The sequence below is a fragment of the Thamnophis elegans genome, chromosome 1, assembly GCF_009769535.1.
Source record: "Thamnophis elegans isolate rThaEle1 chromosome 1, rThaEle1.pri, whole genome shotgun sequence".
Lineage (NCBI taxonomy): Eukaryota > Metazoa > Chordata > Lepidosauria > Squamata > Colubridae > Thamnophis > Thamnophis elegans.
The window spans coordinates 40,825-62,862 of NC_045541.1; the positions used below are offsets into that span (position 1 = coordinate 40,825).

At 62.9% G+C, this 22,038-nt stretch overlaps 2 protein-coding genes across 6 annotated transcripts; one reads left to right on the forward strand and one right to left on the reverse strand.

The window, feature by feature from the left end:
* The first annotated feature begins 37 nt into the window (after positions 1-37).
* Positions 38-16,503, forward strand: WWP2 (WW domain containing E3 ubiquitin protein ligase 2). 5 transcript variants are annotated; one of them, XM_032210108.1, is made up of 24 exons: positions 38-122; positions 488-550; positions 1,647-1,794; positions 2,108-2,229; positions 4,890-5,030; positions 5,395-5,491; positions 6,536-6,660; positions 6,855-7,026; positions 8,081-8,170; positions 8,387-8,561; positions 9,673-9,727; positions 10,896-10,977; positions 11,151-11,279; positions 11,415-11,493; positions 11,582-11,653; positions 11,740-11,828; positions 12,206-12,365; positions 13,429-13,562; positions 13,852-13,992; positions 14,153-14,273; positions 14,875-14,979; positions 15,069-15,165; positions 15,284-15,356; positions 15,446-16,503. In XM_032210108.1, the coding sequence occupies exons 2-24, from the start codon at positions 502-504 to the stop codon at positions 15,543-15,545; spliced, it is 2,556 nt and encodes an 851-aa protein (XP_032065999.1). In that variant the 5' UTR covers positions 38-122; positions 488-501; the 3' UTR covers positions 15,546-16,503. The 5 variants fall into 5 exon arrangements, with proteins under 5 accessions (XP_032065999.1, XP_032066008.1, XP_032065970.1 ...); XM_032210079.1 differs by lacking the exon at positions 38-122 and having other exon boundaries at positions 129-550; XM_032210088.1 differs by lacking the exon at positions 38-122 and having other exon boundaries at positions 129-550; positions 8,417-8,561.
* A 2,254-nt stretch (positions 16,504-18,757) lies between these two features.
* Positions 18,758-20,675, reverse strand: PSMD7 (proteasome 26S subunit, non-ATPase 7). The gene is made up of 7 exons (XM_032225177.1): positions 20,513-20,675; positions 20,312-20,403; positions 20,144-20,236; positions 19,943-20,040; positions 19,788-19,868; positions 19,453-19,544; positions 18,758-19,246 (listed from the first exon to the last, which is right to left on the reverse strand). Exons 1-7 carry the CDS (start codon positions 20,584-20,586, stop codon positions 18,814-18,816), a joined length of 963 nt encoding a protein of 320 aa, XP_032081068.1. The 5' UTR covers positions 20,587-20,675; the 3' UTR covers positions 18,758-18,813.
* Between the last annotated feature and the right edge of the window lie 1,363 nt (positions 20,676-22,038).

Here is a 22,038-nt window from a genome sequence, read left to right on the forward strand (position 1 = left end):
CGTGCCCGGGTGACCCGCCGTCACGTGACAGGCTCCAGAGGCGGAAGCGTCCCGGAGCCGCGCCGGGAATCCCCGTCCAGAAGCCCCCCGGGGCCCCGGAGGTCGCGGCGGCCGCTCCGCAGGTGGGCGGGCGGGCGGATGCGTGCAGGGCGCCTCTCCCCCGGGAGGAGAGCCCCTACTCCGCGGCCGGCTCCCCGCCGCCTTGACCGCGCCGGGCCGCTCCTCCCCGGACTTCGCCCCGGCAGAGCCAGGCGGGGCCCCTTCCGCCCCCTCGGAACCTCCGGGCTCCCGAGCCGCCAACCCCGCCGGGCCAAGCGGAGCCCCCGTGGCCGCCTCCGCCTCTTGCCGGCCGCCCCGGGACCTCGCCGCCCCCTCTGGGCTCCCCTTTCCCCGCGTTGCGGCTCCGGTGCCCGCCGGTCTCTTGGCGGCGGGGAGGCTCTGCGTCCGTCCCTGCCTGGAGCTGAAGCGCCCCGCTGTCGCCTTGCAGGTGCTGAGGATGCGATGGCCTCCGAGGGGCTCCCTGGGGAGAAATCTCCGCTGACGGTGAAAGGTGGGTCCCGCTTTGCTCTTCCGGCTCTTGGCTGGAAGGCTCGTCTCCTGCCCGGCCAGGGGTCATCGCCAGCAACGGCTCTGGTCCTCCTCCGGCTGTAAAGGGAAGGGGAAACGCTGCCGTCTCTTCTGCTGGAGGCAGCCCAGGGTCTCCCCTGGCGGCTTTCCGAAGGGCAGGTGCGGTTCCTGAACTGCTCTTGAAGGGCTCTAGCGGGACGCAGCCGCGGTAAACGGTAATAGGGTTGGAAGGGACCTTAGAGGCCATCTAGTCCAACCCCCTGCTCACGCAGGAGACCCGTACCAGGGATTCGAACCGCCCAAGTGCCAACCTTTCTTATTGACCAACCCAGTGTCTTAGCCACTGAGCCACCTAGTCATCCGTAATGGCTTCGGTGTGCAGGGAGACATTTCACTGCAGCTCAGATTGCCCAGCCCAGCCTAGGCCTTCCCGGGGTCTGTCCCACCCCTCCCCTGAACCCCGTTATTTAAAGCTCCCCTAATCTGTCTGCAAAGCTCCCTGCACTTTGAACAAGCGCCTGTGGTGTCTATTCTTCCTGCTTAGTGACCTTGAAAACCTCGCTCACTCCTCGCTCTCCTTTAACTCCGTGTCCTTTGGGACCAGGGTCACATCCTGGTGCAGAGGCAGCATAGTTGGGGGAGCCCCTTCCGCACCCCCTTCAGGCTGGCCAGCTGCTTGCCATGCCCCTTGAGCGCCACTAGGGGGCTCCCAAAGTCCAGTGGCTCCTCCCAGAGTCTGGCCAGGCCCTGGTGCTGATGCCCTCCCTCCTCCTCCTCCTCCTCCTCCTCCTCCTCCTTTGGAGGTTTCCAGGGAGCTTTGGCCTAGAGGGCTCTCCCTCAGTTGGGCGTTGTGGCCCTTCGAGGCAGTAGTTACTCTGCACCTGTGGGACCTGCTTTGTCTAAACCCTTTCAGTTAATTGAAGGAGAAGCTGGGGGGCCTCCTTGCCCTGGGATCCTGCCAGGCATGTAAAGGGTGGGTCCGGCTGTGTTCAGGGTGGCCTATTTGATGGGCGGGGGGGGGGGGCAGGGCAGAGGCCAGGATGAATGAGGACAGTCACGTCCGTCCCTTCCCCCCACAGTTGTTTCAGCAAAGCCCAAGGCCCAGGGCCGCCACTCTCGCATCACCTCCTTTGTGGAGGTAGTGGCAGACGGACTCGCCAACGAGGCCAAGAGAACAGGGAAGCAGACCGGGAGCTCCGAGCTGCTCTGGAATGAGAGCCTGGTGCTGTAAGGACCGGGGGGACCCTGAGGCCTTGGGGTGGGGTGGGGGGAGAGCATTGCTCCGTCGGCCGTACATCCCTGCCCGAGCCGGGCTGCCCGCCATAGAAGCAGCCCCTTGCTGGCCAAGGCCTGGGGGCTTGCCAGGCAGATCCGCCGGAGGACCGGGTGGGGATTCCTCTGCCACAGCTGCCTCTTAAGGGCAGAATGCTGGGTGCCCCTGCCTGCTCCGCTTGGGCCCCGCTTAGGTTTCCCCCCGTTTCTAATGCTTTGCCTGTCAGCCAGTCGCAGGGGCTGAACACGCCGTCCTTCTCTCTCCCAGGAATGTCACTTCTCAGAGCCACCTGGATCTGAAGCTCTGGAGCTGCCACACCCTGCGCAATGAGCTGCTGGGAGTGGCGTCCGTCAGCCTCCCCAGCGTGCCGAAGCAGAGCAAGGGGCAAGGTATCTCTCTGCCCTCCTGGCCTGGCAGCAGGAACACCCAGCCAGGAAAGGAACAAGGCCACCTTGTGAGCAGCTGGGCGGCCTCCTAGGCCCGCAGTGAGGCGATGGCGGCAGCAGCAGCTGCTGAGACGGAGGCCGTCCCTCCTCTGGCTGCTGGCCATCTGCTGCCCCCCTTGGCAGTTCCTGGGGTGGCCCTGGCAGCTGCGGTGCATAAAGGTCTCCATTCAGGGGCAGCACAGGGCTCCGTCTGTTCGGCCCAACTCCCCCCCTCCCCCCTGGCTCCCGTGCAGAGGAAGCCGCCTCCTGAGTGGGGCGGGGCTGAAAGGAAGCAGGGAGAGCAGGGAGTGGAGGCTCCCGTCGTCCTGCCTGGCGCTGCTGGTCCTGCTGCCTTGGAGGTCTTTGCCGCTTGGGGCAGCCGCGTCGGACGGAGCCCGGGGTGCCCTTGCAAGCACTGGGCCTTTGGGGGCCACCCTTCCTGAGGCGCCCTTGGTGGCTGGGGCCAGAGGGCAGCACTGGGGCGAGCCTCCCCTTTTGCCAGCTGCTTGCTCACCTGAGCCGCCCGTCCTTCTCTGGGGCTGCAATGCTCCTTTCGTCAGGCGGAAGGCAATTTGGGGGAGCAAAGGGAAGCGATTGCGCTAGACGCAGGAGGAGGATGGGATTTGCCTGACTTCAGCTGCAGGGAAAGGCTTGGAAGGCTGCCGCTGGGCCCCCGGGGCTCTGGCCTTACACTTCCCCAGCGGTTGTAACCCAGACTGGGGGAGATGCTGGGCGATGGGGAGGCCCGGAGGAGACCTGGCAACTCCATGGCCTGCATGCCCAAGGGAAACGGGGAGGCTTCTCCTGTCCCACCCCAGGAACGGGGCAGCCAATGGACTTCCTATCCCAGCGAGGGAGAGTGAGGAGGGGGAGGCCAATGGATCCTCTCTGAAAGAGCGGCTGGCTCTTCCTCCGTCCCCTCCTGCCAGGCTCTGCCCAAGAAATGCCCCTTGATGGGAACAACGGACTGACCACTGCTGAATCTCCTGCTTGGCCTTCTTCAAGCAAGGACCGGACTGGCCAAACTCTGTGGCAACAGAGCCCCCCAGGAGCTCCCTTTGACCCTGCTGGGAAGGGACTTTCCTGGGCTCCAGCTGAGCCCTGCCAACCCCCCCTCCCCCTCCTACAGCAGCTCCCCCAGGGTCTGAGGCTGCCGGTTGGCCCCTTCTGGGCTGGAGAGGGGAGGAGAGGCGGGCAGCCCTCTGCAGCCTGAGCAGGGGAAGGGATCTGAAGACACCCAGGCCCCTCCAGGCCCTCCTTGCAGGGGCCTCTTGGCTCTCTCGCCCGAAAGGGGAGGGGTCTCCCTCTCCTGCGGGGCCTAAGGAGCCTCTCATGGATGGGCAGGGAGGAGGCCCTGCCCACGGATGGGGGGCAGGGCAGCAGTTGATTTCCTGATGGTGGGGGCACCTGGAGCAGGGCGGGTGTGTATTGGGAGGGGGGTGGAAGGAAAAGCAGTCCGCTCTGGGGGAATCAGTGGAGGTGAGACAGAGTCCGCCTTGTCCTGCTCCTCATTCTCAGGGTGTATTGAGGGGCATTTGGGGAGCTCCCTCCCCCCCCCCCCGTGTGGGAGTGATGGCATGCAAGGGGGGGGGGGCTACTGAGCAGAAGCTGCCTTGCCTCTGGCCAGGGAGGGCAGCCCCTCCAGCAGGACTCCTGGAAAACTGGGCATTGGGGACCCTCCCTGCCCCCCCCCAGCTTTTTCCATGGAGCCTCTCTGGATTTCCAGATCTTAAAAGACAGAATCAACCCTGAAAAGAGTTTTCCAGAAGGTAATTGGGCCCCGGTTAAAAAAAAAAGGGGAGTCCCGTGTTTTGTAACTCAGAAATTATGGTTCTAATTCCTTTTTTTCCTTTCTTGAAATTTTTATGTTCTACTTTGAGATTAGTTGCAGTTCTGAGGCGCTTTTATATACACTTTTCAAACACTGAACCTCTTTTCCCCAGCCCCAAATTCAGAGTCTTTCCATTTCTCTCCAGACCAAATCCCCTTTCTGTAAGGGGCAGCCCCCACCCCCAAGTCCAGCTCCTCTTTTCTGGCGTCTGTTCCTCTCCCCACCCGCACCTCCTCGGTCCGTGGGGGCCCTTTTTCAGGAGGAGACTGGCATTCCCCCCCCCCCCAAATGGGAGTCCCAGCCAAGGGAAGCCAATCCAAGGCCCAGGCTGCCTCTGGGGAAGCCCCTCTGGGGAAGCCCCCTGGGACAACTGGAGGGCTCTGGCCTTGATGGGGCCCACAGGTGGGGCTTTCCTTAGGACGCGCTGAGTCCTCCGCTTGGAGAGGGGGGCTCTCATCATCCTCGTGGAGGGCAAAGAGGATCGAGGGGGCAGCAGTGGGGAGGGGGGCTGCCGGGGGGGGGGGCAGAGCAGAAGTCAAAGGTCTTTATGGGGCATAAAAGGAGGCGTCTCCAGGGCTGAGCTCCCTCTGAGTGGGGGGGGGGGAGTTGGAGTTTGGCCTCGGGTAGCAGTGGGGCTCCTGCTGGCCCCAGAGGGGGGTGCAGGGAGCCTTCGGAGGCGATGGGGAGGCTCTTGGGGGGGGGGATGGAGAACCAGCTGCCCGATGAGAAGCCCTGGGGTGAAGCTGGCTCGGGCCTTGTGGGTGCTGATGGGCAACGGCTTTCGCCCCCACAGTGGAGAACAAGCCGATGACCTTGAACCTGCAGGCGGAGAGCAGAGGCGGCCTCCTCTCGGGCGGGGAGCTGACGGTCTTCCTGGCTGGGCCTGGCATTGAGGTGGACGGCCTGCCTAACAGCCCTGGCACAGCAGCTGAAGGTGAGCGAGCAGGAGCTGCCCTGCACGGGTGCCCCCCCCATCCCTGCCCGCCTCTGCAGGACCCGGGTGGGGTGGGGGGCTGCAGGCACCTCGTGCCCCCCCAGCTGAGCCCTCTGGGGAGGGGGAGCAGCCTCTGGTCGGAGGGTGAGGGGGGCAGATGCTCCAGGGCAAGCAGGCCGGGGACGGTCCGAGGCCTGCCAGAAAGCACCTGGGCAAAACCCTTCGGCCCCATGGGGAAGCCTTCGGGGGGCCTCAGAGAACCCACAAGCTTTTCTCCAGGCCTGCCTCCTATTGCAGGCCCCCAGTCCGGGGGGGGGGGGGACGGGACAGGCTGGCTGCGTTCCCCAGCTTCCTGCTTTTTCAGGGCCCCAGGGAGCCAGGAGGGAGTCTGGGGGCCCAGCCGCCTCCCCGGAGAACAGGCCCCAGGCCTCCAACACAAGCGGCCTTGGTGGCTGGTCCAGGTAAGGTTCTGGAGGGGATGCCCCCCAAGGATGGAGAAGTTGCCCGGAGGCTCCTGGGCTGCAGGGGGAGGAGAGCCAGCCCTACTGCTCCCCCCAAGGCTTTCCCTTCTTCTGGCTGAGGGGGTCCTTTCAGAGCCCCCCCCCAGGTTCCCTGGGGGTCACTTGGCTGCTGCAAAGGCTCTGGAGGGGGGGTCATGAGCTCCTCCCCAAACGGGGCCCTCCCTTCTGTGTGTGGGGTGGAGGCTTTCCTGGGAGGGGAGCTGCAGACGCCCCCCTGCTCCTCCGGCTTCCCTGCTGTGCTGCTTCCTGGGCCTCTGGGCCACCTGAGAGCCCTGGGAGGAGGGGGCCTGGCTTGCTCTCCCGGCCTGTGGTTGCCCCCCCCCCCCAGCCTTTCCCCAGCCACGCCCATGTCCTTTCCCTGGTCCTATTTTAAGCTCCGTAAGCTTTGCCATGTGACTGCCTTGGGTCACTTCCATGGGCTATTAAAGAACGGCCCCACATTTGGGGGCCCTGGGAAGGCAGCATTCAGCCCTCTGGCAGCCAGTCCCCCTTCGGAAGCAGCCGGGGTGGGGGTGGTTCTGGAACCAAGGGGGGCATTTGGGGTGCGTGGGATCATACCTCCCCATCGGGTGAGTCGGTGAGGTGATTGTATTAACTGATCTTTGTCGTCAATCTTATAAGACGGTTCTGTCAGCCCCTTAGCAAAGGGGGCAGCCCGTTTTCCTGGAGCCTACAGGGCTGAGGATTCTGGGAATTGGAGTTCCCAGAGAGGCCTCCCTAGTTCCGCCCGGGAGCATTGAGCGGCCATTGCAAGTGAGGCTGCCCAGCAGGAGAATGGTGACCTCTGCGCCAAGCGTCTCATGGGGCTGCTAACGTTTGAGCCCCCCCAAAGGAGCCCCCTCAGGCCCCCAGGAGGCCTCTGGGGCCCTCTGCTGGGCTCCCCTCTTGCCCAGGAGCCCGGGGGACCAAAGCCAGGCGAGGGGGGCCGCAAGCCCGGAGGGGGAGGGGCTGTGAGTGGTGATCTCCGGTTTCTCTCCTTCCCAGAGCCCCCAGGTCAGAAGCAGAAGCCCCCAGGCAGAACGTGGGCGCCCTGGAGCACAGCCCGAGCCTGAAGATCCAGCCTCCGCAGCAGCTGGGCAGAGGCCAGGAGGGCAGCCAGAGCAGGGCAGGTTGGCCTGGGCACAGGGGAGACGCCTGTTCAGCATGCCCTGACAGTTGCATTGGGGGGGGGGGGCTCCAGATGCTGTGCTCTGGCTGGGGCTGTTGGGAATTGTGGTTCAGCAGCCGCCAGGGGCACCTGGGGCACCTGGGCCACTGTGGGGAAGGCCTGGAGGAGGGCACTGTGGAGCCTCTGTCTTTGCAGTGAACGGAGAGTCCGGGAACCCCGCAGTCGAGGCTGAGGAGCAGCCGGCTGGGCCCCCGGAGGCCTCCCCCCAGCCCAGCGTGGCTCAGCCCCCCCCAGAGGCCGAGGAGCCTGGCCCAGACGTCCCGGCCTCCCAGGTGGCCGTCCAGGCACTGGAGACTCTGCCAGCCGGGTAAGAGGCCAGAAGGGGCCAGAAGGGAGGGAGCGGCCGGGGGGCTTTGGGGAGACCTGGCCTGGAAGGGGAGGCCGGTGGTCTTGTGCAGGGGTCTGGCTTCCTTCCACAGGGGGCTCCTGTACACCCCCCCCCCCCAGCACAGAGGCCTCCCTCGTTTTCCAACGGAAGGGCTCTTCGTACAGCGCCTCATGGGTGGGTGTGTCACCGCCAGTCCTCAGTGCGTCCTTGTGTAGTTGTGTGAGCCCTGTTGTGTTTGGCTCAGCGGCTGCTGGAAAAATCCCAGCCTCTCAGAAGCTCTTTCATGCCCAGGGCTCGGCTGTGGTGAGGGAGGGTCCCTGTGGTCGGGGGGGGGGGGGGCAAGGCTCCCATGCACAGTCCCTGCATCCCCTCTCCCCCCACCCCAACTAGTGCTTGCCCTCAGTTCTCCTCCAGTGGCCCAGAGCTCTGCGTTGCCACATTGGCCTGGAGGAGGGCTTGCGAGTGCAGAGGAGACCCCATCCAGAAGGCCCCTCCCCAGTGGATGCGACTGCCTGCCCCCCCCCTTCCTGCCCTCCAGCCCAGCATCTGGTTCCTATCAGCAGTGCGTCTGCCTCACTGACCCAGGGCCTCACCCGCTCACCATTCCCCTCTAGTGCACACAAAGGCGCATTATGCTGCCTGCCACAAGCACGGCACGGGCTGCGCTTCCTTGCGCAAGGCCGGGCCTCTCGCTCGGGTGGCCAGAGGGGCTCGGCCATTCCGCTCCCAGCAAAGCCTTGGCTGCTTCGCTTGGCCAGTGGCTGTTTACAGGGGCCCCGTGCGGAGCTCCTGGACTGCGGCCGGAGGGGAGGAGGGGCAGCGTCTCTCTTTCAGGGCTGCCCTTCAGAGCTTTGACGAGGGCCTGCCCTCTGCCCTCCCTGGGAGGGGACCCCCTTTGGGGCAGCAGAGATGGCCTTCAGGCTTGGCTCTCCAAGAGATCCCGAAACACCCGGGGGAGGAGGAGGAGGAGGAGGGAAGCCGGGGGTCTCTGGGAACGGCCCCCGCGGTCCCCTCACTTCCTCCTTGCCCACAGGTGGGAGCAGCGGGAGCTCCCTAACGGGAGGGTCTACTACGTGGACCACAACACCAAGAGCACCACCTGGGAGCGCCCCCTTCCGCCAGGGTAGGTACTGCAAGGGGCGGGGCTCACCCCAGGGGATGCCCCTGCGGCACCCAAAGCCCCCGGGGAGTCTGGTTCCAGGCAAGCTGGGCCCCCCAGGCGTCCCCTCCAGCCCCTCCCCGGGACCCTGGCCAGCAACCTGGAGGTGCCGAGCGCCCAGCCCACGGGGGCCCTGAGGGAAGCCGCGTTAACCTAGCGGGGGATTCCTCTTATGCGCAGCTGGGAGAAACGTGTGGACCCCCGTGGCAGGTATTACTTCGTGGACCACAACACACGCACCACCACGTGGCAGCGCCCCACCGCTGAGTATGTGCGCACCTATGAGCAGTGGCAGAGCCAGCGCAACCAGCTCCAAGGCGCCATGCAGCAGTTCAGCCAGAGGTTCCTCTACCAGGTAGGGGCCTTCGGACACACACACACGCACACACGGGCTCCCCCCCCCCATCTCTCTCTCGGAGGCAAAAGACCCGCTGGCAATCGAGAGCCGTCCCAAGGAAGGCTGGCTGGTGCCCCCATTAGGCAGACCCCCTTGGGAGCCTCCTCCAGCAGTCTTGGGCTTGGTGGATCCTGGGATCTTTCTGGCTGCACTGAATCTGCCTCAGGTGGCGGCCACTCAGGCTGGTAGGCAGGCAGGTAGGAAGGGAAGGGAGAGGGGAAAGGGGGGGAGGGCTTGAGAGGGGTGCTGGGGGAAGGTTGCTCTGGGGCTCCTCTTGTTCCCTTCATTGGCAGCACAGTCCTGAGGCTGGGGGGGGGGAGGGGGGGCAGGATCAGGCCCCAGGCGTTTGAGTAGAAAAGCCCCAAAGAAGCTGCTGTGTGTAACTCCGCAGTGGACGCTGGGACTCCCCCTCCCTCCCTTGACTGGGTGGGAATCCGCCCTGCGCACCTTTGGGGCACAATAGCTGCTTTTTCCACCTCCTGCTCTGCCTCCTCTGGCCGTCCTGCCCCCTCCAGAGCCCCTGCTGAGAGCCAGGGAGGGGGGGGGGCTGTGTAAACAACCGGCCGGGGCTGCTGCTGCTGGCAGCCGTGTCGCACCTCCCGCCCGGCCCCTCTGCCCGGAGTTGCATAAAGGTGCTTTGTACCGACCTGGGCGGAGGGGGCTGTTTGGGGAGACGCCTGTCTGGGTGGCATAAATGTGCCCTCTCAGGCCGAGCCCGTCTCGCGTCCAGGCGCTGGTTTCGCACCCCCGTGCGAGGAGGGGGAGGAGGGGGAGGCGGTGGGCGGCCGGCCCAGCCAGGAAGCTCTGGGCGTGGCCGGCTTGTGGGAATGATTTCATTGGAAAGGCCTGCCACATTTCCCCTCTCGCCTGTGGCTGGAGGAGGCTGGCCGTGGGGCTGCGGTGGGCTCCTTGCCTCAGCCAGCACGCGGCCAGAGGCGCTCCCACGGCTGCCCCGAGCAGCCACACGCCAGATGCCGCTCGGCTCCGCTCTCGGGCCCCGGGCAAAGGGGGCACGGCGGGCGGCTGCCTGTAAGCCTGACCAGCCTGGCCCTGGCTTTGCTCCCTCCAGTCCTCCGGCACGGCTGCTGACAACGATCCCCTGGGCCCGCTTCCCTCCGGCTGGGGTAAGTACCTCAAGCTCCAGGGCAGCCCCCCTGGGCTCTGAGTGCAAATCCTGCCTTCCCTGTGAGCCTGCCCTCTGCCCTGGGGGAGTCCCTCGCTTCCCCCTTTTCCTTTCCTCCTGGGGGGTTGGGAGGGGGGGGGACTCTGATTCTGATGAGCCCGGCTTGCCTGGGAGAGCCCTGAGGGCGGGGCAGCTGGGGAGGCTGCTGAGATGGAGCCCGAGGGAGCCCCAAAGTCTGACAGGAATCTTGGGGGGGGGTGAAACTGCCCTGTGGCAGCTGTGTGGCCCTTGCAGTGCAGCACCAGCTAGGGGGCCAGGAGCCGGCCTGCTCAGGAGTCCAGGAAGCTTCCGGGGCGAATCCTCCCTTGGGCAGCCATTCTCTTTCAGCCCAGCCCACCTCCCGGGGTGATGGGGAGTGGCAGCCTTCGGTAGGCTGCCCGGAGTTGTGCAAAATGAAGCTGGGTTATCAGTGATGCTTCTCTCCCAGCCTTTCAAGGCTTGAGAGCCCCACCTGAGGGCCAAAGAGCCAAACGGCTTTTCTGGGGGGGCTGTGAGCAGGGCAGGGGGGGGGGGCTGGGCTGGGGGCCAAGCAGACTGGCAGGCTCTGCAGAGCTGGAGGAAAGGAGCAGGGAGGGGAGGGGGCTGCCACAAGAGCCCCTCAGCAAGACTCCCTCCCTGGCCCCTTGGACCCCGAGGCTCTGGTGGCGAGAGAGCCCCAAGAGGCCCAGACCATGTGCAGAGCGCCAAGCAGCAGCTGCGGGGACACGAGCACCAGCCCTTGCTCCTCTGGCACCCTGAGCCCTCTGGGAAGAGCCTGGGGCCTTCCAGGGGCCCCCTCTCTCTGCTTGACCTTAGCCAGCTCCCTCCCGCCACCCAGCCTTCCCCTGGGCCTTCTCAGAAGTGGGGCAGAGAAGGAAGCGCTTGGGGGCCCGTCTTCTGTAGGTTCAGGCAAGGGGGTCCGCACCAGCCTTCAGCAGCCTCCCCCCCCCCCCAGGCCAAAGGGTGCGCAGAGCAGCACCGGGAGCCCTTTGGTGCCAGCAGAGGCAATCGGCAGGCACCCGGCTTCCCTCCTGCTCAGGCTGTGGGGGGGTCAGCTGTGCCGAGCTCTCCGGGGGGGCTCCCTGGGGCCCCTTGGCCAGAAGTGCCTCCCACCCGTCCTTCCCTTGCAGAGAAGCGGCAGGACAACGGGCGAGTCTACTACGTCAACCACAACACCCGCACGACCCAATGGGAAGACCCTCGCACACAGGGGTGAGTAGCAGCCCCGCACGCTCCAGCCGCCTTCCAGGGCTGGCCGGACGCAGCCCCGGAGCCCCTCCTGCCCTCCGGCTGAAGGGCCAGGCTCGGCTGCTCCTGCAGGGCCTGGAGATGGGACGGGGAGGCAGGCAAATGAGCAGCTGGGCTTCCTTCCCTCCCGCGGCCAGGATGATCCAGGAGCCGGCCCTGCCCCCCGGATGGGAGATGAAGTACACCAGCGAGCGGGTGCGGTACTTTGTGGACCACAGCACCCGCACCACCACCTTCAAAGACCCCCGCCCTGGATTCGAATCTGGGTATGTCCCCCCTGCCTTCCGGACTCTGCCCCCGGGGGCCCCCGGGGGCCAGCGAAGGAAGGGGCCTCCCTGGAGCCGGCTCTGGGCTTCGCCAGCTGGGCCTCCAGGAGCCTTCATCTCCCTCCTCCCTCCTAGGAGCAAGCAGGGGGGCTCCCCAGGCGCTTACGACCGGAGCTTCCGCTGGAAGTTTCACCAGTTCCGCTTCCTTTGCCACGTGAGTCCTTGGGGGGGGGTGTCTCAGCTGAGGAGGGGGGGCCGGCAGGGCAGCCGGCAGGACCCTCACAGCCCCTTCTCCCCCACAGTCCAACGCCCTCCCCAGCCACGTCAAGATCAGCGTCTCGCGGCAGACGCTCTTTGAGGACTCCTTCCAGCAGGTGAGGCTCGGCCTTTGGGGGGGGGGGAGCCCCCTGTCCACTTCCCACCCACCCCCCCTCGTCCTCTTGGCGGCTTCTCCTTCCAGATCATGAACATGAAGCCCTACGACCTGCGGCGCCGATTGTACATCATCATGCGAGGGGAGGAGGGTCTGGACTACGGGGGCATCGCCCGGTGAGTTGGCAGGGCACGTTGGGGGCTGGGCGGAGCTTCTATTCCACCCCCCCCCACCCCCGAAGACTTCATCCAGTCAGGCTGGAAGGTGCGGAAGGCACACGCGGAAGGGAGCAGGGCAGCCCGGACTCCCGCCTGCCGCAATGCCCCCTGCGTGCCCAGCCCTCCCTGCTAGGGCCCCTGACGCGTCTCTCGGTGTCCCGCCAGTGGTTTTACCCTATGGTAGGTGACCTGGCGCTGTTCTACCACAGGGTAGAACCACGGACGGGATGCCGGGGCTCTGCACCGAGCGAGGCAGCGGAGGCCGGGGGAGAGGGAGCGCAGGGGGAGGCGGGGGGGCAAGGAGCTTCACCAGCCGCTGCTCCCTCTCTCCCCAGCGAGTGGTTCTTCCTCCTGTCCCACGAGGTGCTGAACCCCATGTACTGCCTCTTCGAGTACGCGGCCAAGAACAACTACTGCCTGCAGATCAACCCGGCCTCCTCCATCAACCCCGACCACCTCACCTACTTCCGCTTCATTGGCCGCTTCATCGCCATGGTGAGCCGGTCCCTCCCTTCTGGCCCCCGGGAGGTTAGGTGGGACTGAGGCTAGCCCCCCCCTCTGCCCCCCAAAAATGTAGCCCTGCTTGCTGGGATTAAAGTCCAGGCTTCTGCCTGTCTTCAGTGCTTTGGGCAAGGGGGGCCGGTGGGGACGGGCAGCAGCCTCCAGAAGCAACTTTTTCACATGGGGGAGGGCTCTTTCAGTGGAGGCGAAGCCCCCCACCACCACCTTGGTCACTAACACCGGAGGGGGAGCCGTAGTGCAGAGCAGCCAGTGAGGCAGAAACTGCTGGCACCAATCTGGTAAAAATCAGATGCTCTTGTGGGCTCAACGGATGCCTTTTAATGGCATTTGTTAGTCTGGAAGGGTGGCACCAGACGCTGCCCTCCTGTGCCCAGGGTCCCTCGTGGATCCATCTTGGGAGGCCGCCTTCCTTTCCTTTGGGGGGGAGCAGGGGCTTAGGAGAGGAAGGAGAGGAAGAAACATCTGGAGAAGAACACGGGGCCTTCTGTAGGAAGGAAAACATTTCCTAAAAAAAAAATTCCGATTCCCTCTCGCCTTAAGGCAGCTTTGTTTCTCTTACAAATCGGGCATAACGGCGGCTGACCTAATGCCTGGCGCGAAGGGGCACCTACAGGCGGCCTTTGTGCTCCCTCTCCAAATGCAGCATCACCGTTTCTTGGTGGGGGGGAGGGGCAGTGCCCACTTCACCCGCCTCCTCGCTTGTGGCTCTGGAGAGGGTGGCAAAGTCAGACTGCCCAGCCCTGAGGCTGGCTGGAGCTTTGGCTCTGCCCCCCCTCACACCCTGGGCGTAGCTGGAGAAACCCCTGGAGCGCTCCGGAGCTTCCGGCACCCCTTGCCTTGGGCTGGATTACATTAGTGGGGCTGGGGAGCGGGGGGGGGGCACTGCAGGGTGCCCCGTCCCTTGCTGGGTTGGCGAGGGCACTGGGCTCGATCCCAAGGATCCCGTCTCATGCCAAGGTAGATGAGCCGGCTGTTGCTCAGAGTCCAAGAGAGGCTGGGCTGCCGATCAGGGTCTCAGGGCCTCCTGTTTTCCCAGGCGCTCTACCATGGCAAGTTCATCGACACGGGCTTCACGCTGCCCTTCTACAAGCGGATGCTGAATAAGCGCCCCACCCTCAAGGATCTGGAGTCCATCGATCCCGAATTCTACAACTCCATCATCTGGATCAAGTGAGTTCTCCCCAGGCCCCTCTGGAGGGCCGCTGCTACCTCGGGCCCTCCCCAGGGGGCGCCCTCCATGTGTGCAGGGAGGGGGACGAAGGGGGTGGCCTTCTAGCTACCAAACCCCTTCCTCTGGGGCTCCTTGGGGATCGGCTTTGGGTGTCAGGGGGGGCAGTTTAAAAGCCGAGATGGGGAGGGTCTTGGGAGGGTTGATGACAAGAGTTTGTGCCTTTGGAACCCCCCCTATCCAAGCCTCCCCCCCCCCCCCCGTCCAACAGCTCCTCTCTGGTGCTTGCAGGGAGAACAGTCTGGAGGAGTGTGCTCTGGAGCTCTACTTCATCCAGGACATGGAAATCCTGGGCAAGGTGACCACCCACGAGCTGAAGGAGGGCGGGGAGGACCTGCGAGTCACCGAGGAGAACAAGGAGGAGTACATCATGTGAGTGGAGCCTTCGGGCAGACGGGGAGTGCTGCCTGCTCCTTGGGGGTGCTGGGAGCCCCTTCCTCTGGGCCGAGGGTGCTTGGGACCCCCGCAGGGCAGAGCAGTTGGGCCAGAGAGTTTTGCCAAGGGGTGGCTGAGTGGCTGGCTCTCCTGGCAGGCTGCTGACCGACTGGCGGTTCACGCGGGGTGTGGAGGAGCAGACCAAGGCCTTCCTGGATGGGTTCAATGAAGTGGCCCCGCTGGAGTGGCTGCGCTACTTTGACGAGAAGGAGCTGGAGGTGAGCAGGCCGCCCCGTGGCAGCAGGGACCTCCGGCTCTTCCCTCCGGACGGCCGCCGGTCCCGGCCCCAGAGCCAGAAGCCCCACAGCCTCACCTGACCGAGGGAGGGAGGGAGGCTCCCGATGTGCGCTCGCGGTTGGCTGGAGTTTTGGGGCCCCTGGTTTTGATTCCCGGAAGCTTCTTGACAGGTCCCTGAGGTTTCCTCGGCGGGCTTTGCAGGAGAGGTTTGTCATTGCCTCCTGCTTGGGGCTGAGAGGAAGTGGCTGGCTTTCCCAGAGCTCACCCTCTGCCAGCGTCTAGCCTGCTGCTTTATACGCAGCACCAAACCGCCTATACAGCCGGTCAGCCAGATGAGCCGAATCTCCTCCGAATGAGAAGGGCGTTCCGGACGGAGGCGGCAGTGGCCTCCCAAACTCCCCTTGGAGGGCCATTCTCCCCCAAGGCCACTCTGGCCGCTCCCGTCCGAGGAGGCCTTGTTGGATTCCTCTGCAAATGCCTCGTGGGAGCCTCTTTCCTGCAGTCGGGGAGTGGTGGCCGTGGGCAGCCGAGCGGAGAGGCTCAGGCTGGGGCAGACGGGATCTGTTGCTGCTTCCTCCCCAGCTGATGCTGTGCGGCATGCAGGAGATTGACCTGAGCGACTGGCAGAAGAACACCATCTACAGGCATTACACCAAGAACAGCAAGCAGATCCAGTGGTTCTGGCAGGTGGGCAGCCAGAGGGGCCTTTGGGGGGGGAGGTGACCCCAGGACTGGTCAAGAGACCCACCCTCCCCTCTCTCACCTCCCGGCTGCAGGTGGTCAAGGAGATGGACAACGAGAAGAGAGTCCGGCTTCTGCAGTTTGTGACAGGGACCTGCCGCCTGCCAGTCGGGGGATTCACAGAGCTCATTGGTCAGTCCGTCCCCCGTGGAAGGTGGGGGGGGAAGCAGGGCCCATTTGGGGGGGGGGGTCAGGCACCCTGTTCTGCAGACGGCCCCGGTGCATTTCCTCCTCCGCTCCTCCCCATCAGGCAGCAACGGACCCCAGAAGTTCTGCATTGACAAAGTGGGCAAGGAGACCTGGCTGCCTCGGAGCCACACGTGGTGAGTCAGGGGGGCAGGACCTGGAAGATTCCCCCCCCCTCAAAAAAGGGGGCAGAGCTGCTCCTGCCAACCGGCGCTTCCTCTTTCAGCTTCAACCGCCTGGACCTGCCGCCCTACAAGAGCTTTGAGCAGCTGAAGGAGAAGCTTCTCTTCGCCATTGAGGAGACGGAGGGATTCGGGCAGGAGTGAGGCCCGAGGAGAGCCCCCCCCCCCCCGCCTGCCAGGCAGGGCAGAATCCTGGGGGCCACAGCGTGGAGTCATTGTCTCGGGGGCCCCTGGGGCCAGATCCTGTAGAGGAAGCCCCCCAGAGCCCCCCTCCTGCTGCCTCCTGAGTTGCATTTCTCTGGCATCTCAGCCCCCTTCTCATGGGCACTGTGGGTCTCCCCCAGGCCCACCCCTCCCCTCCCTCTGTCCGGCTCTCCGGCCAGGGCCTTTCCTCACCCACACAGCACTTCAGCAGCAGCTCCCCCCACCTCCCGCCAGCCTTAATATTACCACGAATGGCCGAGGTCTAGCCGAGCTTGGGCTGCTACAGACTGGCTGGCCCCGAGGCCTTCACTCTCAACAGTTCACCCTTCGGGGCAGCTTCCGCCGGCTGCTCTCCAGGCTGACACGGGAAGCTCTGTGGCTCCTTTGCAGACCAGCTTTTGCTGTCAAGGTGCAGCCGCTGGTCGCCGGAGAGCCCTAGCCGGGAGGAAGGCAGCCCTGGAGTTTGGCCACAGCAGGCCCTGGAAGCATCCTTGGAAACCCCCAGGCAGAATTGGCCCAAGGGCTTTCGTGTCCCCAAAGGCAGGCGGCATCAGGGACAGTTGAGGGACCTCCTCGTGGTTGAGCTGCGTGTGAATGTCCAAATTCTCCGACTGATTTCCCCCCCGGCTTGTTTGTGTCGGGGAAGCCGGAGGGGCAGGCAGCAGAGGCCACTCCAGGCCCAGGTGGGCTTGTGCATCATAACGCTCCAGGGGTCCTTTGGCCTCCACGGAGGGTGTATGAATGTGTATAAAAACATGTATGTGAATATATAAATGTGTATATAAAGGTCTCTGGACACCAAGAATTGCAATAGCTTTTGATGGGATCTTCACTAGTTTTGTACTGCACCATCTGCCTCAGTGATGCCATCTCTGTGCAATAAACTATCCGCAGCTGCTCATGCGTCTCTGTGTTGCGGGTGGGGAAAGGACCCCGTCGTCAGGTGCCTCGTTCCCAGGTGGAAAGGGGGGAGGGAAGCGGCTGCTGGGGAAGGGAGGCTATGCCCACGGGAGCTCCCTCTCTCTTGGCCTGACTCCAGCTGCATTGCCTGCCGGCATCCTGGTGGCCCATTCGTAGGGTGGGCAGCTGAATGGCGCCAAAGCTCAGTGGAGCAACGGAGCCTCTTGAGGCAAAACCGGTTTCCTCTGTCTGGGTTCTCCCTCACCCGACCAATGCTTCCGCAGGGGCCCTGGGCCAAGGGTGGCATCTGGGGAGAGTGCCGTGGGCCTTGTGGAGCCTGCTGGGCTGTGGGCGCTTAAATGCAGACAGGCACCAGGGAGACCAGGAGCCGTAGGAAGAGGGAGGCCCCCAGGCAGCTCTCGGCAGGACCCAGACCTCCGTGGATGAGCTCCGAGGTGGCTCTACTTCCGCCCTTGGCTCCAGGTGCCTGGCCAAGGAGCAGGTTTTGCTTGGCCTAAAGCCAAGGCAGGACCCTCCCCTTCCCTGGGGGATGGGAGGGAGGGAGGGAGGGAGGGCTGGTGAACATGTGAGTGGAGCTTTTGCTTCCCACCAACTTCAAACTGCCTGGGGTGGTGCTGCCATCTCCCCTGCCCCCCCCCCCCCGGGTGTCATGTCTTGCTGTGAAGCCAAGTGATTGGAGGAGCGTGTTTGGGCAATTGGGGACTCCTTCCACATCCCTCCCGTGGAAGAAACTTGGGGCAAGCCGGTCTGGCTGCTGCCCTTTCTCCAAAGGCCACGGAGCTCCCACCTTCCCAGCCTTGGCTCCTTGCAGTTCAGCAGGGAAGCCCCAGGAGCATCTGCCGCTCAATAGGACCCATGGAAGTGGGCTTCCATCTCAATAGGACCCAGGGATGTGGCCTTTTCGCCTGCCCCCAGGTTGAGGGGCTTGGCCTGAATTGCCAGCTCAGAGCTGGTTTGAGGCTCCAGAGCTTTGGATCCGTCCCTCTTAGTGAGTGGCGTCTTTTCTCCAGGGAGGAAACGAAGAGGCGGATCAGCAGTTTCAGGTTGTGCGTCCGTCCAAGTCAGGAGTGGCAAGACAGAGACCGACCGGGATCAGGACATGCCATGATCCAAATTGGGATACTCTTCTAAGGGGCTCACACGTTTTGAGTGTACTCGGATAGTGGGAGTGGCCACCCCAGCATTTACTGGTTTGTTCACATTACCCAAAATCTGAACTCTAGGACAAGCTAAGTTTACAAACTGCAGCAGTTCAAAACTAAAACCAACCAACTTTTGTATGGAACCAGGACACCGTCTTCAGGGCAAAATACGGCTCTTTGGGCCAAGCATTTTGCGAATGTGGCCACCGTGGTCCGTCAATCAACTTTTAGAGCTTAGAAAGTTATTTATTTGGGGCCTTCTCTTCCCCTGCCGAGCGTCCCTTGAGAGGAAGCGTCTTCGGCAGACACCAAGGAGATTTGCCTTCCTGGCAGCTTCAGTTCTGCTCGTTTCTGATCTAGCTAGGAGGAGGAAACGCAGAGAAAAGCACAGCTTTTAGGCTCTCTGCTCAGGAAAAATACCCACCTGGCAAGACCTTTCCGTGCTTCCCAAATAGGAAAGTGTAAACAGTGCCAAGGCTCCTGCTTCCCACAGCAAGTTGTGCAAGAGTTGCCACCTGGTGGAGGAAATCACAAGTGCAAAACTCTTTGAGTTCCAGCTTTTTCAGAATGAGCCTCTTGTGCTCCTCAGGACAGCAGAGGCCAGAAAGCGCCTTCCCTGCCCAAGGTTTGCCCCCAAAGGAAGCAGGCACCAAAGCAGCCCTGCTTAGCTGGCAGGATGGCGGCATCCAGGGAATGCTCCGCTTCCTAGCAGGAATGCAGAGGGGCCTCCTCCCCAACAGCAACCCACCCGCCTGCCTGGACAGCTGGAAGGATGTTCAGGTGTCTCTGCCAGTCAGGCAGGAAGATGTCAGCACCACAATGGAAGCTTGAATGGACCCTGGCTTAAAAACAAATCCACCCCAAACTGTCCCCCCCCCACCTGATCTGAAGCCCACCGTCTCCCAAGGATACCAGTGTGGCATCCGGACCCCAAAGGATCCAGGCTTCTCTTCCCCATAAGGCTGAATGAGGGCCCCTGAGTCACATTCTGGCCTCTCCAGCAGCCTCTGCAAGCCCGTTTCAGGCAGCCCTGAAGTCACCTGGCTCTCGGTCCCTCCTAAGCCACCGAAAAACCTTCCGCCAGAGCAGCCTGGTGCAATTTAATGCTTTTAATTTACAAATAGAAAACATGATTGCTATTGCTACTACTTCTTCTCCTTCTTCTCTTCTTTCTTAGCCTCGCTTTTTTCCTTCTCCTTCTCATCCTTCCTCTCCTTCTTACTCTCCTCCTTCTCCTGCCCCTCCTTCTTCTCGGCATCTCTGTTGGCAATCTTATTGTTGATGAGGTTGTGCAGCGCTACTACCGAACGGATCAGGGAGGCCAGGTAAACCACCACCATCTGGTCGTTGGTCTTCAGGTAAAAGGCCTTGACGAACTCTTGCAGGTTGACATCCGGCAGGAGGTTGAAGACATCCTGGAGCTGGTAGATGATCTGGTGGTTGATGGGGAGCTTGCCAACTGCCACTTTTTCTAAGTAGCTCCTGATATCCAAGAGCTTGGAATTCAGTCCCTTCAACCCATGGACCTGGTTGGTGATGCGCTGGGAAAGCGTGCCCACCGTGGTGTCCTTAATGTCACTGGAAGAGCCAGGGAGGAGAAATCAGGTCATGCCACTGTCATCCTCCAGGGGCCTCTTCAGGCCATCTGAGCCCAGAGGGCGGCCGGGGCCCAGGCTTCAGAAAGGAGAGGGGGGCCCAGCTGGCACTTGGTTTTTACCCCCCACCCCCACCCTCTGATCTGGCTGGATAAGTGAAGCACAAGCTACCACCTCCCAAATTTTTACCGCAGCAAGTGCTCCACACCGACTTCTTCCGCCTCCTCCGCTCCGATTTCACTGGTTACGTGCTCAAAAGTCTTGGATGTTGGGGTTCCGTCCTTTAGGGCAAAAGAGGAGACAAACGCCATGACGCTTCTGGGCAGGAAGAGGGTCTTGCCAAGCGGTGTGTTCAAAAACCAGGAACCGAACATCTGGATAACGACCAGAACCCAACCAGCAGGGTAGAGCCCCACGGCTGCCCCCACGCAAAGGGAAAAGCTTCGCCAGCCCCCCCCCCCCGGCATGAGGCACGGCCCCTGGGGGCTTTGGGGGAATCAGGCGAGTCCCGCTAGGAGACTCACATCGTGGACCTCTTCCACAGAGATGTAGCCTTCGGTGGGCAGACCCAGGTCTTTGGGCTTCACGTCGATGATCACCAGCACCTGTGTGGGAGACCCTCGTCAGGCGCCTCTCCTGCGGGGGCAGCTGAGCCCCCCTCCCACCCGCCCCCCCTTACCGAGTTGGAGCAGTAGCGCTTCATGAGTTCGTTGATGGCGATGTCGTTCTTGTGCAGCTTCGGGCCGGTGTGGTACCAGCCGACGATCCGCTCGCGAGCTGGGGCGGGGGGGGGGGGGGGGAGGAGGAGGGAGGTTATCCGGAGCCTCGGAAGGGCCCCTGGGGACCCCGGCCCGTCCGGGGGAGGCGGGGAGGGACTCACCGTTGACCTTCTTGAACATCCCGTACATGTTCTCCAGGTAGTCGTGGTCCAGGAACCAGACCGAGTCGTCCTTGTCGTCCTCGTCGAAGGGCACTGCGGGGGGAGAGGGGGGGTCAGCGGAGGGGGGGGGGAGGGGGCGCGGGGGGAGGGGGAGGGGCGCGCACTCACCTGCGAAGCTGTTGGAGACGTCCAGCACCTTCTTCTGCCACGAGCCCAGCAAGACGCCCACCACGCGCTTCTGGTTCCCCACCTTCCCGATCCTGCCGAGAGAGAGAGAGAGAGAGAGAAGCGGAGAGGCCGCGCCGTGACTCAGCGGGCAGGGCCGGGAAGGCGGCGGGCGGGCGGGCGGGGGAGGGAGGGGCTGCTCACCGGTTGAAGTGGTCCACCACGCTCAGCAGCACCAGCGGGTGCACCACCACGCGCTCCACGGCCAGCTCCGGCATCGCGGCGGCGGCGGCGGCGGCGTCTCCCGGTCGGGGCTCTCCGGCTCTGCGGATCCCGGCGTGCACCGCGGCCGAGTCACGGCGGCGTCCGGGGAGGGCTTCGTGGGAGCTTCCGGCGGGGGAAGGGCGAGGGACGGCTTCCGCAGCCCTTCCGCCCTTCCTCCTGGAGCAGAAGAGTCAGCCGGAAAGAGCGGCCCCGAACGGACGCCTGTGGTGCCGGATCCGGCCGGCCGGGGGCGCTTTGCCGGCTCCTGCAGAGCCGCTTCTGGAGCCGCCGGTCGCCGTTTGCGGAATAGCGTTGATTTTATTTTATATTATATGTCGCCCCTAATTTTATATTTCATTATTTTTTTTCATGGTTCTTTTGTTTCTCTTTTGGATGTTGGTGGTTTTTTCCCCCCTGGCAGCGTCTCTGCCGCTGTCCAGCAGGGGGAGCCGTTGGGCCTCCGAAGGGAGCTCCTTCCTCAACCTGCCTAGAAAACCCCCGGTTCAAATTAAGGCGCTCAATAAGTAATTTAGCGCATTGATTTCTCGGCATATCTTAAGTGCCATTACCAACTAAGGATGTTTTAAATGCTATTACCTAATAGAAGGCATGTTTCAAGCACCTTTTATTGATTTTATTACTGGTTTATTTTGCTGCCTTGGTTTAAAATCATTTTAACTACTCAGTAATCAAGAAGAAATATATTGTTGGTGAAATATAGTCAATTTCCTAAAAACCTTTGACATCATTAACTAAACAATTGCCACTGTTCAACCTACCATTGGGACAGCAGAAAAGCCCTTTCACACACACACACACACACAAACACACCCCTCTGAGGGCTCTTAGTATCCAGCAGGGATTCCCCCCCCCCCCCTACCACTTCATCAATTAATTGGCTAACAGTAGATTTAAAGGGAAGGGCAAATTGGGGAAACCGATGTTGCGGAAGGGCGCTTGGGGCTGGGCACTGAATGGCTATTTGCTCAAGGTGTTTCCGGACAAAAATCCATTTTGACATTAAACCACGTGGGAGACACTTAAGTGCCATGGATGGGAAACTTTAGTGGCCTGGGGGTTCCCAGAGAAAGTGCATTGGTGGATCACCTCAGCTGTGAGCTGAGGAGAGGAGATTGTGAAGGCTGCTCAATTTCCAGCCTTGCCAAATGAAGCTGTATTTGCTTGCAGTAATAGAGCTAATTCAACTAGCTTCCACCTCCCCCCCCCCCCCATAAATGTTCTATGGAAGAGGATAGACATGCAAGCTTTGGGCAGAGGCTGGGGATTTGTGGACGTTTGGGACACATTGTGAGCTGTCCACTGGCCCCAGACATGGCTGGGTGATCCAGAGCGAGCACTTAACTAACAGGCGATTCCAAGGGGGCATGAGAGCGTTGCCAGGGGGAGAGGGAGGGAAAACCCAGTGGGTTAACTGCATGATGTCTGGCCTGTAACAAGACCAATTC

Bases quoted from the DNA above. Each gene is read 5' to 3' on its own strand.
- WWP2 (XM_032210079.1), top strand. From the start codon at position 139: ATGCGTGCAGGGCGCCTCTCCCCCGGGAGGAGAGCCCCTACTCCGCGG. The intron at 8,171-8,386 runs GTAGGTACTGCA...TCTTATGCGCAG, and splicing joins GAGCGCCCCCTTCCGCCAGG to CTGGGAGAAACGTGTGGACC. The intron at 11,494-11,581 runs GTGAGTCCTTGG...TCTCCCCCACAG, and splicing joins AGTTCCGCTTCCTTTGCCAC to TCCAACGCCCTCCCCAGCCA.
- PSMD7 (XM_032225177.1), bottom strand. From the start codon at position 20,586: ATGCCGGAGCTGGCCGTGGAGCGCGTGGTGGTGCACCCGCTGGTGCTG. The intron at 20,404-20,512 runs GTGAGCAGCCCC...CTCTCTCGGCAG, and splicing joins GTGGTGGACCACTTCAACCG to GATCGGGAAGGTGGGGAACC. The intron at 20,237-20,311 runs GTGAGTGCGCGC...CTCCCCCCGCAG, and splicing joins CGTCTCCAACAGCTTCGCAG to TGCCCTTCGACGAGGACGAC.